This window comes from Physeter macrocephalus, chromosome 8, assembly GCF_002837175.3.
Source record: "Physeter macrocephalus isolate SW-GA chromosome 8, ASM283717v5, whole genome shotgun sequence".
Taxonomy (NCBI): Eukaryota; Metazoa; Chordata; class Mammalia; order Artiodactyla; family Physeteridae; genus Physeter; species Physeter macrocephalus.
Genome location: NC_041221.1, coordinates 145,530,601 through 145,542,777, shown reverse-complemented (window position 1 = coordinate 145,542,777; position 12,177 = coordinate 145,530,601). Strand labels below are relative to the sequence as shown.

Below are 12,177 nucleotides of genomic sequence, written 5' to 3'. Positions count from 1 at the left end.
CGGGGTGCAGCCCTACATCATTTCCTCCCAGCTCCTAAAGTCTCCATTCTCTCAGCTTCAGGCACACTCTTTCACACAAGAAGTCAATGGTCTTGGGCAGTAAAGGTCAAATCTCCTGGCCATTTAGGAGAACCTCTCAATGAGGGGGCACATCCCTTGGGAATTAGAGTGCCTGGCATCTCCATCTGGAGGGCTTTGGAGGAGATTGTGCAAAGCCAGAGACACAGTGACTGGAAACCAAGACCATAAGGAAGATGCAAGAAAGAACAGGACAGTAGCTTGTTCAGAGTGCTTGTTTCCAGTCAGGCAGACCCAGGCTTGTCTTGTAAGAGCCTGAGCAGGGGCTTTAACCTCTCTGGGCTCAGTTTCGTCATTTGCAAAACAAGGATTAATAATAATAATAATAATAACATCAACAAACTACCTCCCAGTACTAAGCTATTCACTCATTCAAAAAATACTTATAGGGCTTCCCTGGTGGCGCAGTGGTTGAGAGTCCACCTGCTGATGCAGGGGACACGGGTTCATGCCCCAGTCCGGGAAGATCCCACATGCCGCGGAGCGGCTGGGCCCGTGAGCCATGGCTGCTGAGCCTGCGGGTCTGGAGCCTGTGCTTTGCAACAAGAGAGGCCACAAGAGTGAGAGGCCCGTGTAACACAGAAACAAACAAACAAAAAAATACTTATAGATTCAAGTCAGACAAAATAAAGGCCCTGCCTCCATTCCTATAACCCTACCCCACCTCCTCAAAAACTAGGGTCTATTCAAGAAAAGCAATCAGCAAGAGTAAAACAAAGAGTGTTGCTCACCATCCAGTTCTACCTACAGTGCAGCCTGAAAGGGGTTCAGGAAGGAGATTAGGATGAGACACTGTGCTCTGGGAAAACTGATAGAACAGGCCTTTAGATAGTTAGATATGTTCAGGAAGAATTTTATGAACCTGATTCTTGCATCTTCCCGTAATTAGAAAAGCACTAAAACCATTGACTAAGATATCTGTTTCTTGTGACTAGCGGCAACCTTCTACCGAGATGTGTGCTTGATTGCATGAACACTTTCACCAGAATTACACATATACTGACCTCTCCCCCAACTCCCTCCACCTCTTCAGAGCAGTTCCTCAGGACTATCTGAGAGGCTGTCTCCTCGGCTACAGTCCTCAATAAGTCCCCAAAGAAAACTGAAACTCACAACTCTCATTTTTGGGTTTGTTTGATTGGTTTTTTTTTTCTAAGTTGACAAGACAAACAAGATACTATCCAAGAGTATTAATACCAAAAGACAAGAAATCAGGTTAAAGTAATACAAAGTGCAGGTGGTCGGCATTCTTGAGTCTAATAACTCTTGGACCATCTGGGAGAAATAGAAACATCTGGGAGAAGAGCCAATGTAACCATTTTAAATGGTCCAGACCATCAGGCCATCATTCTTAGCCAGGACTGCACACTGCACTTTTCTGCAGAGCTTTTACAATTTCCAATCACCAGGCCATACTCCAGACCAACTACACCTAAATCTCTGGAGGTGGGACCCAAGGTTGGTTTTGTTTTTTTTTTAAATTCCAGATGATTCAAATGTATGACCAAGGTTGACCTAAAGCACCTGGCATACAATAGATGCACACGTACATAAAAGTGGCAATTACTAAAACAAGACCATTATTCTTGAAGAACCCACATTCTAGGAGTGATGGGTTGCAACTTTGAAAGTTGTTGCCACTCTAATGTTCATCATCATGGGCTTCCTGGAGGAGCAACTGGGTCTGAGCCCTGGAATAACATGGCTCAGGATGACCTCCCAGCCTTGCTTTTGTGTGGTTGGAGGCCCAGTGTGAGCGTAAAGCCTGGTATGGGAAGTGCCCTTGTTGCTGAACCCAAAGGTCACATACCTGACACACAGTGAGGCCAAACAAACCGAAACATTGGAGTGTGGAGCTGAGAAAGTTTTATTGCAGGGCCAAGCAAGGCTAATAAGCAGTGCCTGCTCAAAAGACCAGAACCTCCCAGTGGTTTTCAGGGAATAGTTTTTAAAGGCAACATATGGGTGCCGGCTGCAGGGTGCATGACTTTCTTCTGATTGGTTGGTAGTGAGGTCACAGGGTGGTGTCCCAGGAATCTCAACCATCAACCTCCTGGCTCTGACCAGTCTGGGGTCTCAGCATGTCCTCACCATTCTCCATCTGGGTGGGAGCCTTAGTTCTTGCAGAACAACTCAAAGACATGTGTCAGATTGTTGTGTACGTCCCCTGAGCAGCTAGGACTCTCTTTCATCGCTGAACTACTTTCTGTTGGCTGCTTTTCATTTGTTTTTGCACTCCCTCAATTCCCTGATTAGTAGCTGCTTGAATCTGCTCTTTGGACCTCAGGGAAGGTCTAGGAGACTGAAACCCTTTTTCTACAAACAAGAAAGGGGGGACATGGAAAGGTTGTTGTACCCGGGAATGTCCCGCAGGGTCTTGCTCAATTTCAGATTTAGTGAGGAATGCTTACCACCTCAAATGCATGTGAAGACGTCACAGACAGCAACACAAGCCTCAAATATCATTTGTTTGTCTATGTGGTGTTTCTTAGAATTTTTACTTTTAAAAACAAATTGAAGTATGGTTGGTTTCCAATGTGTTAGTTTCTGATTCAGAAACTATATACATATAGTGATTCAGAGGTATATACATATATATGTATGTATTCTTTTTCAGATTCTTTTCCATTTTAGTTTATTACAAGACACTGAATATAGTTCCCTGTGCTATACAGTAGGACCTTGTTATTTATCTGTTTTATAGATGGTAGTGTGTGTAGTTGGTTTTTACTTGGTTGTCAGCGTATAATAAAAGCAGGTGATTTCTCATTAAATTATGGACTTCCAGCTTTCCTGAAAAACTCAGAGAATCTGGAAACACTGGCCTGCATTTCTACAGGGCAAAAGCCGGTTGAAACTGAGTTGTCACTGATGGGATTCTGCAGCCTCCAACAGCCCAGCCCCGAGAAGCTGGCTATGCATCTCTCACTTTTGTTACTGCCTGGTCTCTGTGGGTTTCAATCCCAAATTTAGCCTGCACCTCTGGTTTTAAAATCTTAACTCTTCTTGTTATTAAAGGGTATTATTTATTTATTTAAAAAATTTATTTATTTTATTTATTTATTTTTGGCTGCGTTGGGTCTTCTTTGCTGCGTGCGGGCTTTCCCTAATTGCGGTGAGCGGGGGCTACTCTTCGTTGTGGTGCGCGGGCTTCTCATGGCGGTGGCTTCTCTTGTTGTGGCTCGCGGGCTCTAGAGCACGGGCTCAGTAGTTGTGGCGCACGGGCTTATCTGCTCCGCGGCATGTGGGATCTTCCCGGACCAGAGCTCGAACCCGTGTCCCCTGCACTGGCAGGCGGATTCTTAACCACTGAGCCACCAGAGAAGCCAAGGTAATGGTATTTCTGACTTAAACAATGCCTTTAACCTTACTGGGCCTCAGTTTCCCCATTTGTAAGAAGGTCAGATTAAACTAGATGACCTCCAAGTTCCCTTTCAACTTTGAGAGTCTGTCTACATAGTAGAAAACTGGAAGGAACACTAGAAGTTATTTCAATCTCCTCTGACTAGCCCATTTTATTTTATTTTATTTTTTTCATTCTTTCCAAAACTTTTATTTTTATTTTTTAATAGAAAATACAACACATTTCTCATTCAATTAATTCAACCAATTAATCCAAAGGAAAAAAAGTGAGATACCATGATTACAAGTATGCTAATAAAATAAACACTTTTAGCAGGACACATGGAAACAATACTTTCAGCAAGTTTTATAAAAATCTGGTACAAAACAAAGTTAAATACAACATTTTTGAAATGACAAAATCTAAACTATATTCTTTCAAAAAGACATTTGCACTTCTTGTCCTGGCTTGGAAACAAAACAAATAAAACCTCAAATTACTTCCTTTCATCCAAGTCGATTTGGCTAAACTGCATAAAGTTTGTGAGAATACATTTTGAAAAAAAGCAATAAATGCACAATTAAGGCAAAACTGATAGCTGGTATCAGGTAAATAGCACATTTAGTAGGACCCTTGCTAATAAGATGACTTTAATGCACTTGGAGCTACAGATTTCAAAGGGCACATTTGTACCTATTGCACATCTGATCCTCACAGCCTTCCCGAAGGAGGAAAGGCAATGATGTTCCCATTTCACTGAAGAGAAAACTAAGGCAACTCACTTAGATCACACAGCTTGACCAGTGGCACAAACACACATTAATGGCCTTGGAACACAGGAGAGAGTTTCCTGTTGGTAAATTTACCTTCCTAACTGCATCAAGATATGACAAAAGTGTAAGTTCCTCGAGGTCTGGAAAACAGACGCCAGTCCTAACAGGTAATGAGGACAGTCAGCTCAAGATTTCTCACTTGCCGTACAATTTACAGTAAAACACTGAGATAAAGACGTTGGCTGATACGAGAAAAGGCCAAGAATCATCTGAAAGATTGTAATATGGCAGGGTTCCTTCCAAACCTAGAATGAACTAGAACAAACTGTACAAATGGTCTTAATTGGGAGGCCAATATTCAAAGGGGTAAAAAAGAGACATAGAAATAGAAAGGTAGGAAATTCTTCATCTTAACAGCTCCAAGTGTTTGGCTCCCATAAATAATTCTAAAACTTCCTTGAGGTAGACAAATGTGAGAAATGGACAGAGTTCATGTAAAAAAAAGATGGATGGATGGAAGGAAGGAAGGAAGGGAGGAAGGAAGTTGGCGGCACTGAGCGGAACTATTTTTAACGCTACCTTTAAAAACCATGCCAATTATTTGTAAAAACCCCTTTCAGTAAAGTGCTTAGACGCTAGCCATTTTATTCCTACACTTAAAGGATGAAACTACGTATCCTACAGCTAAAGGACCAAAGCCAAGTTGGGCCTGTAAAATAAAGTCTACCAAAGTTCACAGCAAGCGTGCACTTTTCTTAACATCTGTACCTGGACGTCGTTCTCTCCTCCTCAGTTTTTCAAGTCAGAGATCAAACGGACTCCCCTGCAAAGTCTCCATGATTCAGACATAACACCCCTCCTTCTGAAAAGTCCTACTTCCCTGGTGCGTTGCCGTTGCCGTGTTTTGTGGACTATAAGCTACTCAAAGGCACACAGACAACCCTGCCTCCTCATTCCTGAATCTTCAGGACCTGGCACTCTGTGGGTTGTCATTAATCAAGACCCCATCTGACCCCATCTCTCAAGCAGTTCATTTTTTACTAAGTGAATAAAGTGAAGGTTTGTGTTGTTTATGTGAAATTCAAAAAATTATCCTGCAAACCCATTTTTATTCCTGTGTTTTCCGCCCCCGCCACCCCCCGGGAGAATGAGTCTATAAGGCAAATTACTGGGTTACCACCTTAGTCCCACTTTCCCATCCCATTTTTCATTAGAGTTACGTTTTTTTCATTAAAGTATCCTTATGCACTCATGTGTGACACGAAGTCACAAGAATGCCCCAAAGTTGAGAATCTGAATTTCCGCCTGAAAGACCTTCAGGGAAAGAAACAGTTACGAACCGAATGAAGAGAAATAGCTATTCACAGGGACGTTTTTTTGTACTTGTTTTCCTCCAATTTCTGCTACATAGATGGCTCCAGTCTTCCCACTGACGTCTAAGAGATGAGATGAGACCTGATCCTCCAGCTGGATCGTGCTGATCACCGAACAGTGGCCAATGCTTCCTACCGGGGGCGTCGCCACGAGTAAGCGCCGGCTCAGATTCAGCTGGGCTACAATCAAGTGCTTCCGGTCGGGAGTCAAACTGACTGCAGAAGGTCCCTCTTTGGAGAAACAATTATTCCAAGCTCCTAGCCACTCCCCCGTGCCTTTATCAAACACCTGAATTCTTTTATTGCCTCGGTCCGCCACCCACACCCGACCATCAGAATCAACTGTAACACTGTGAGGAATGCTGAACTTAGCAGGCCCTGTCCAATTTTCTCCATGTAGCCAAAGGATCATGAAATCTTGGGACAATTTGATCAACCTATTATTCCATCCTCCATCTCCATCCACAATGTAAATATCCCCTGTATCTTTTACATATAATTCTGCCGGGTTATCAAACTGCAGGGGATTTAAACCAGTGCCTTTTTTGCCTGGGATACCCAAAACCTGAACAAGATCACCAAAGGAATTGTATTTTTTAATAGTATGACCGTAGAGTCGTGGGCTACATAAACCAATCCGTTGAGGGAGTCAACTGCAACACAAAATGTTGCTCCAGTAAAGTATTCTGAATACTTAGGCCAATCCACATCCAGCCGGTAAAGGGCTTCCTCAGCTCTCCAGGACATTTTAAAAGCAAAGTGAAGAGGTAACGGGAGCTGAGAGGCACAAAATCGAGAATGGAAAACCAGAAACGCAAGAAAGAAGCCAGTGCCGGCTACACAGACCCAGAATCTCGTCATGACTAGACAGGAATCCTGGCGAGGGAGAAAGATAGGCAGGCGGCTGGGGGCCGCCCGGACAGCCTCAGGTCCACGCGGTTCGTCGCTGCACTGAGCTCCTAGCTCCAATGCGCCTAGGTGAGAACCAGAAGGCAGCAAAGACCAGGGCGAAAGAAAATCAGAACTGGGGTTCCGGATTCCCAGCGCGTTCCCGCCACCCGCCGCCCGCCTCCCCCTGCACCTCCTGACTAGCCCATTTTAGAGATCAAGAAATTGAAGCCCAGAGAGGGACAGACCTTGCCGAAGGCCACCCAGCTGAAATGGGATGAGAATCCAGGTTTCTGGCCTCTCAGCTCAGGGCCACACCCCTGGGCAGAATTGCAAAGCTAATAAGATCAGGAACCCCTTTCTCACCTCACCCTTCTGAAACCTGAGAGCAGCTGGAGGCCTGACAGTGCCTTGGGGAGCAGGGGTTGGACTGGTTGGGCAGGCCCAGCAGGGCTGGGGAAGGTGCTAAGGGAGGGCCCAGGGTGGGAAGCCCCACCCAAATTTGCATTGCCTTGATACCCCCAGATTTTCATCTCATTAGAGCCTTTGCCTGGAGCTGTGATTCTCAATGCTGGTTACACACTGGAATCACCTCGAGAGCTTTATTTTTATTTATTTATTTAATTAAAAAATTTTTGGCTGCATTGGGTCTTCATTGCTGCACTCAGGTTTTCTCTAGTTGCAGCGAGCGGGGGCTACTCTTCATTGTGGTGCGCGGGCTTCTCATTGCGGTGGCTTCTCTTGTTGTGAAGCACAGGCTCAGTAGTTATGGCATGTGGGCTCAGTAGTTGTGGCGCACGGGCTTAGTTGCTCTGCGGCATGTGGGATCTTCCCGGACCAGGGCTCGAACCCGTGTCCCCTGCATTGGCAGGCAGATTCTTAACCACTGTGCCACTAGGGATGTCCCTAAATCCGTCTTTTTAATGGCTGTAGCACCTGGAGAGCTTTAAACAAATCACCTGGGAGCCCAGGCCCAGACTGCTGCCCATGGTGGGACACATGAAGCAACATTTTATTTTCCCTTTTTTTTCTTTTTTTTTCCGGTACGCGGGCCTCTCACTGCCGTGGCCTCTCCCGTTGCGGAGCACAGGCTCCGCACGCACAGGCCCAGTGGCCATGGCTCACGGGCCCAGCCGCCCTGCGGCACGTGGGATCCTCCCGGACCGGGGCACGAACCCGCGTCCTCTGCATCGGCAGGCGGACTCTCAACCACTGCGCCACCAGGGAAGCCCGAAGCAACATTTTTTTAAAGTAACCCCCAGAGGATTCCAAGGTGCAGCCAACTGGGAGAACTACTATACTAAAGCAGCTTTTCTCTAGTGGTAATACACAGGCAAAACACCTGGGATCTCATTAAAATGCAGATTATGATTCAGCAGGCCTGGGCAGAGCCCAAGAATTTGCATTTCTAAGAAGCTGCTGATGAGGCCAAGGCTGTTACCCAGAAGACCACAGAGTAGCAAGGGTCAGTACCAGACACTGTCTCCACCACTGAGTTGCAGGGGTGGGATACAGATGGAGTCACTATTTCCTTCCAAGGAAGGCATCTGGTGAACTTTCCCCTTCTCCTCTGTTTACTGAAACCCAGAAGAAAGGACAAAGCCTCAGCTGTTCGCAGGTTCTCGCTCTACACCTCATCGCCCTACTGCTTGTAGAGGCAGGATGGATTCCATGATGTCTGAAGGTCAGTCCACATGCAGCATCCTTTGGTTCTGTGAAGTGTCTAGCTTCAGTGAGTTTCTCAAGGAGAGCTGGGTGAATCCAGGCAGGCTGTCCTGAAGCCTGTTCTTTGAACAGGTCTGCTCAACCTTTGCTACCCTTCCTCCTGATTCCTTCCCTGGCCCTTAGCTGGCCTCCAAAGTGGTGCTAAATATAATTTGAGTTTAACAGACCCTGACTGTTTTTGCCAGTAATTTTCCAACCAAGGACAATCCTACTGACTTATCAGGAAGGAGGGCAATACTTAAGAACCTTACTTGTCTGATGACTCCCACCAGGGGTGGGGTTGAGGCGGAGGGTGTGAGGATCTTGTGCTTTCTGAGGGCTTGGGACCTGGGCTCAGGGACAGGCTTGCAATGCACTGGCAACAGATTTCAGCCGGGCAGCACCACGGTCAAAACTCCTTCATGGGGACCTTGACAGTTGAAACCGAGTCCCCCTAAAACTGAGTTCCCTCTCTATCCAAAATTTTATTCCCCTTCTTGTCCCCTCTGACCTCAAGGCTGTGCTAACTGAAATCTAATCAGCTAGAGTCAGATAACTAAAATTGCTGTTGTCGGTAACATGTTAATGTACCCAAACTACTATTATCGATATCGTCATTAAGGTAGAAACTCAGGTTGTTTCTCCAGGGCAAGGTGAGCTAATAGACCCCCGAGCCATGGACCACCTGGCCAAAGAATCATAAACCAGAGATAGCCTGACCTCTTGAAATTACGATTAAGAAACGTCACAAGAGGATGATTAATCCCAGCCTCTTTGTTCCTCCCCTTACAAAAACCCGTAATCAAAGACTAAGTTGGAGTGGATCTGAGGCTTGTCTCCCAGCTCCCTACCTTGGCACCCTGCAGTAAGTGTTGTTCTTTTCTTCACCACAACCCAGTGTCAGTGGCTTTGCTTCACGTTGGAGGAGCAGACCCGAGGTGGGTTTGGTAATACAGTCTCCAAAGCATTCTATTAGCTATCTCATTCAGTCATTCAACAAGCATTTGCTGGGCAGAGCAACGCCAATGTCCCGACCCTAGGCTGCAAAACGGAATCTGCCAGCACTCAAGAGTACTCAGTCGTATTGCTCCAGGTGCCCCGCACGACTGCAAGGCTGGGCAGAAATGTGAGAGATGGCGTCAGCCGCCACCTGTAGTACGTTCTTTCTGCCAGCAGGGGGCGACAGTTACCCAATTCGGGCTTTTTGTTTCCTGACACACTGGCCCAGTGTGGACAGACCTGATTTTTCAAGAGAAGCTGGAAATCCAGATTTTTATGTGAATGTTTCAAATCGTTAAGGACTGGGCAGCGAATTAAGATCCTAATAAAAGACGGCATGAGTCTGCAGGACAGATGTACCCTAAAGAACCCCAGTGGGCACTCTCTGAAGTTTTGAGTGTGGGATCCTGAATTCATTCAAAAATGCCAGCGCTTTACATCATTCGTCTAACGTCTGCATTTGACATGTGGGGAGACTGAGGTTCAAAGAAAAAAGGGACTTGCCCAGCTTTGTTAGGGCAGAGCCAAGAGTTGGAGTTGGGCGTCCTGACTTCTGGTCCAGGTCTTCCTATGGTGGGAAGCTTTCCCAACAGAACCCTGGGGTCCTCAGCGACACAAGATTCTATAGCTTCGGCAAGGGCGGGCTCCGAGAGCTGGTCCTGCCCAGGGGAGCCCTGACGGGGCTGGGGAGGTCGCCAAAGCCCAAGGGCAGGAGGGGGAGTCAGAGTTTATTTTTAGCTGCCTAGAATGTGCTTCTAAGCCTTATTTAGACATCAGGCGGCAGGGTGAGCTGGAGGCGCAGGGGCGGGGGAGGAGATAGCTGCCTCCCCCTCCCCGGGCTCCTCTTACAACTGCTCTTCCCTGCCTACCCCTTATCATCCTTTCTGGGGGCTCTAGGGCTGCTCTAAATAGCAGCCCTTGCTGGCATGGGCGCTGTCCTGCTGCGGCTGGCTGGCTGGCTTCCTCCTCGACCTCCACCCCTTTCTCCCCATTCCCCACAGTCCCACGGAGAAATAGAACTCCAGGGTCCTAAAATGTTTTCATCTTCTGTGGTCACAGATCCCTCTGAGAAGCTGTAGTAATTTACCACGGTGGCTTAGAGCTTATTTTGTGGAGTCTCATGGACCTGGGTTCGACTCCAGTACATGACCCTAAGCAAGTCCTTATTACACTCCCCAAACCCAAGTTTCCACTTCAGTACAGTGGAAATAGTAACCCCTCTAACCTCCCTCATGGTTCCTGAAGATTCAATGTGATAAAATATGTACAGACCTTAGCTTGCCGTAACAAATCCTCAATAAATGATGGCAATAGTGATTAAAGCTACAGACCCTCTACCCAGAAAAAAACTGAATTGCTCATACATGCAGAGTTGTGAATGTAATTTCAGGAGGTTCAGGTAGCCTGAGGCCTGCTGACCCCAGTCCAACTTCGGACCCAATCCAGCTAATTCATCCATTCATTCATTTGTTCAACGAATCTTTGCTAGGAATTTTCTGGCGGTCCAGTGGTTAGGACTCCACGCTTCCACTGCTGGGGGTCGGGTTCAGTCCCTGGTCAGGGAATTAAGATCCCGCAAGCTGTGTGGTACAGCCAAAAAAATATATGTATATATACTGTAGACGTTTATTAAATTTAGAAAAACAAAACAAACAAAAAACAAATCTTTGCTAGAGCTTAGCAATGCCAGGCCTGGGTAAAGTGTGGGGTGGGGAGATGTGAGGCCAGAGAAGTGAATGTATGTGAATTATACAGGGTCAAAATGCAAATCAATAGCAAGCCAAGGATCAGACTGAAAGTCTCTCTCTTTCCTAAAACAACTTTCTTGAGGTATAAATGATATACAAAAAAACCTGTACATATTTAACATATATGATTGGATGAGTTTGGACATATGCATGCAGCCCTGATACCATCACCACAGTCAAGGTAATAGACATGTCCCTCACTTCCGAAAGTTTCCTTGTGCCCCTTTGTTTTTTGGTTTCGTTTTTGTGGTAAGAACATGAAACATGAGATCCACTCTCTTAACAAGTGTTTCAGAGCACAATACTTTAGTATTGTTAACTGCAGACCCTATGTTGTACCACAGATCTCTAGAACCACCTTTCTCTGCTTCTTTGAGACTATTTGAGATACCTCATACAAGTGGAATCATGCAGTATCCTTCTGTGACTGGTTTATTTCACTTAGCATAATGTCCTCCAGGTTCAGCCATGTTGTCACAAGTGGCAGAATTTCTCTCTTTTTAAAGGCTAACTAAACTTTGGTTGTATGCATACAACCATTTATCTGTCAGTGGACATTTGGGTGTTTCCATATCTTGGCTTTTGTTAATAATGTTTCAGTGAACATTGGGAGTGCAGATAACTCTTCATGATCCTGATTTCAATTCTTTTGGCTATATACCCAGAAGTGAGACTGCTGGATCATATTACCATATTTTTTAAATTTTTTGAGAACCGTTCATACTGGTTTCCATAGCGACTGTACCATTTTACATTCCCACCAACATGTACCAGAATGAAAGTCTCTTGAATGCCAATCTTGATTCCTTTGAGGAAGAACTTCTGTCTCTGAAGGGGGACCACAATAAATACCCCTTCCAGTCACAATCACAGTGGATCTGAGCATCCATTCCCTCAGGACCGCTATCTCAGCAGGCCCTTGCAGTACTTTCTCCAACATGCCCTATCAATGTTAGCCTCTCCTTGCATACCTCCCACAATGGGGACCTCACTCCCTGTCAAGCCAGACCCCTGAATCTTGGACCAGTTGGAAGGTCTTTGTTCCCAAGGAGCTGGACCCCACATTCCTGGACTACCCTACCCACTAGTTCTAGTTTTCCAGGACAGCTCGGAACACTGATCATCTTCAAGTGCTCTGGATGCAAAAGTGCCCTAAGGAAGGAAGAGTGGAAATGGGGTGACCTGGAGATCTGATCTCCTTCCACCTTGCCCACCTTCCAAGCCCTGCCTGAACTCAGGCTCTCCCAGCAATCCAGGTTCCGAGGCTCCCT

General features: G+C 46.1%; 1 protein-coding gene across 1 annotated transcript; it reads right to left on the bottom strand.

Moving 5' to 3' along the window:
• Positions 1–5,526: 5,526 nt before the first annotated feature.
• On the bottom strand, positions 5,527–6,428 carry LOC102979889 (NHL repeat-containing protein 3-like). The gene is given in 2 exon segments (XM_055086376.1): positions 5,527–6,191; positions 6,194–6,428. Coding segments are annotated over 2 exon segments (900 nt in total).
• Positions 6,429–12,177: the final 5,749 nt, after the last annotated feature.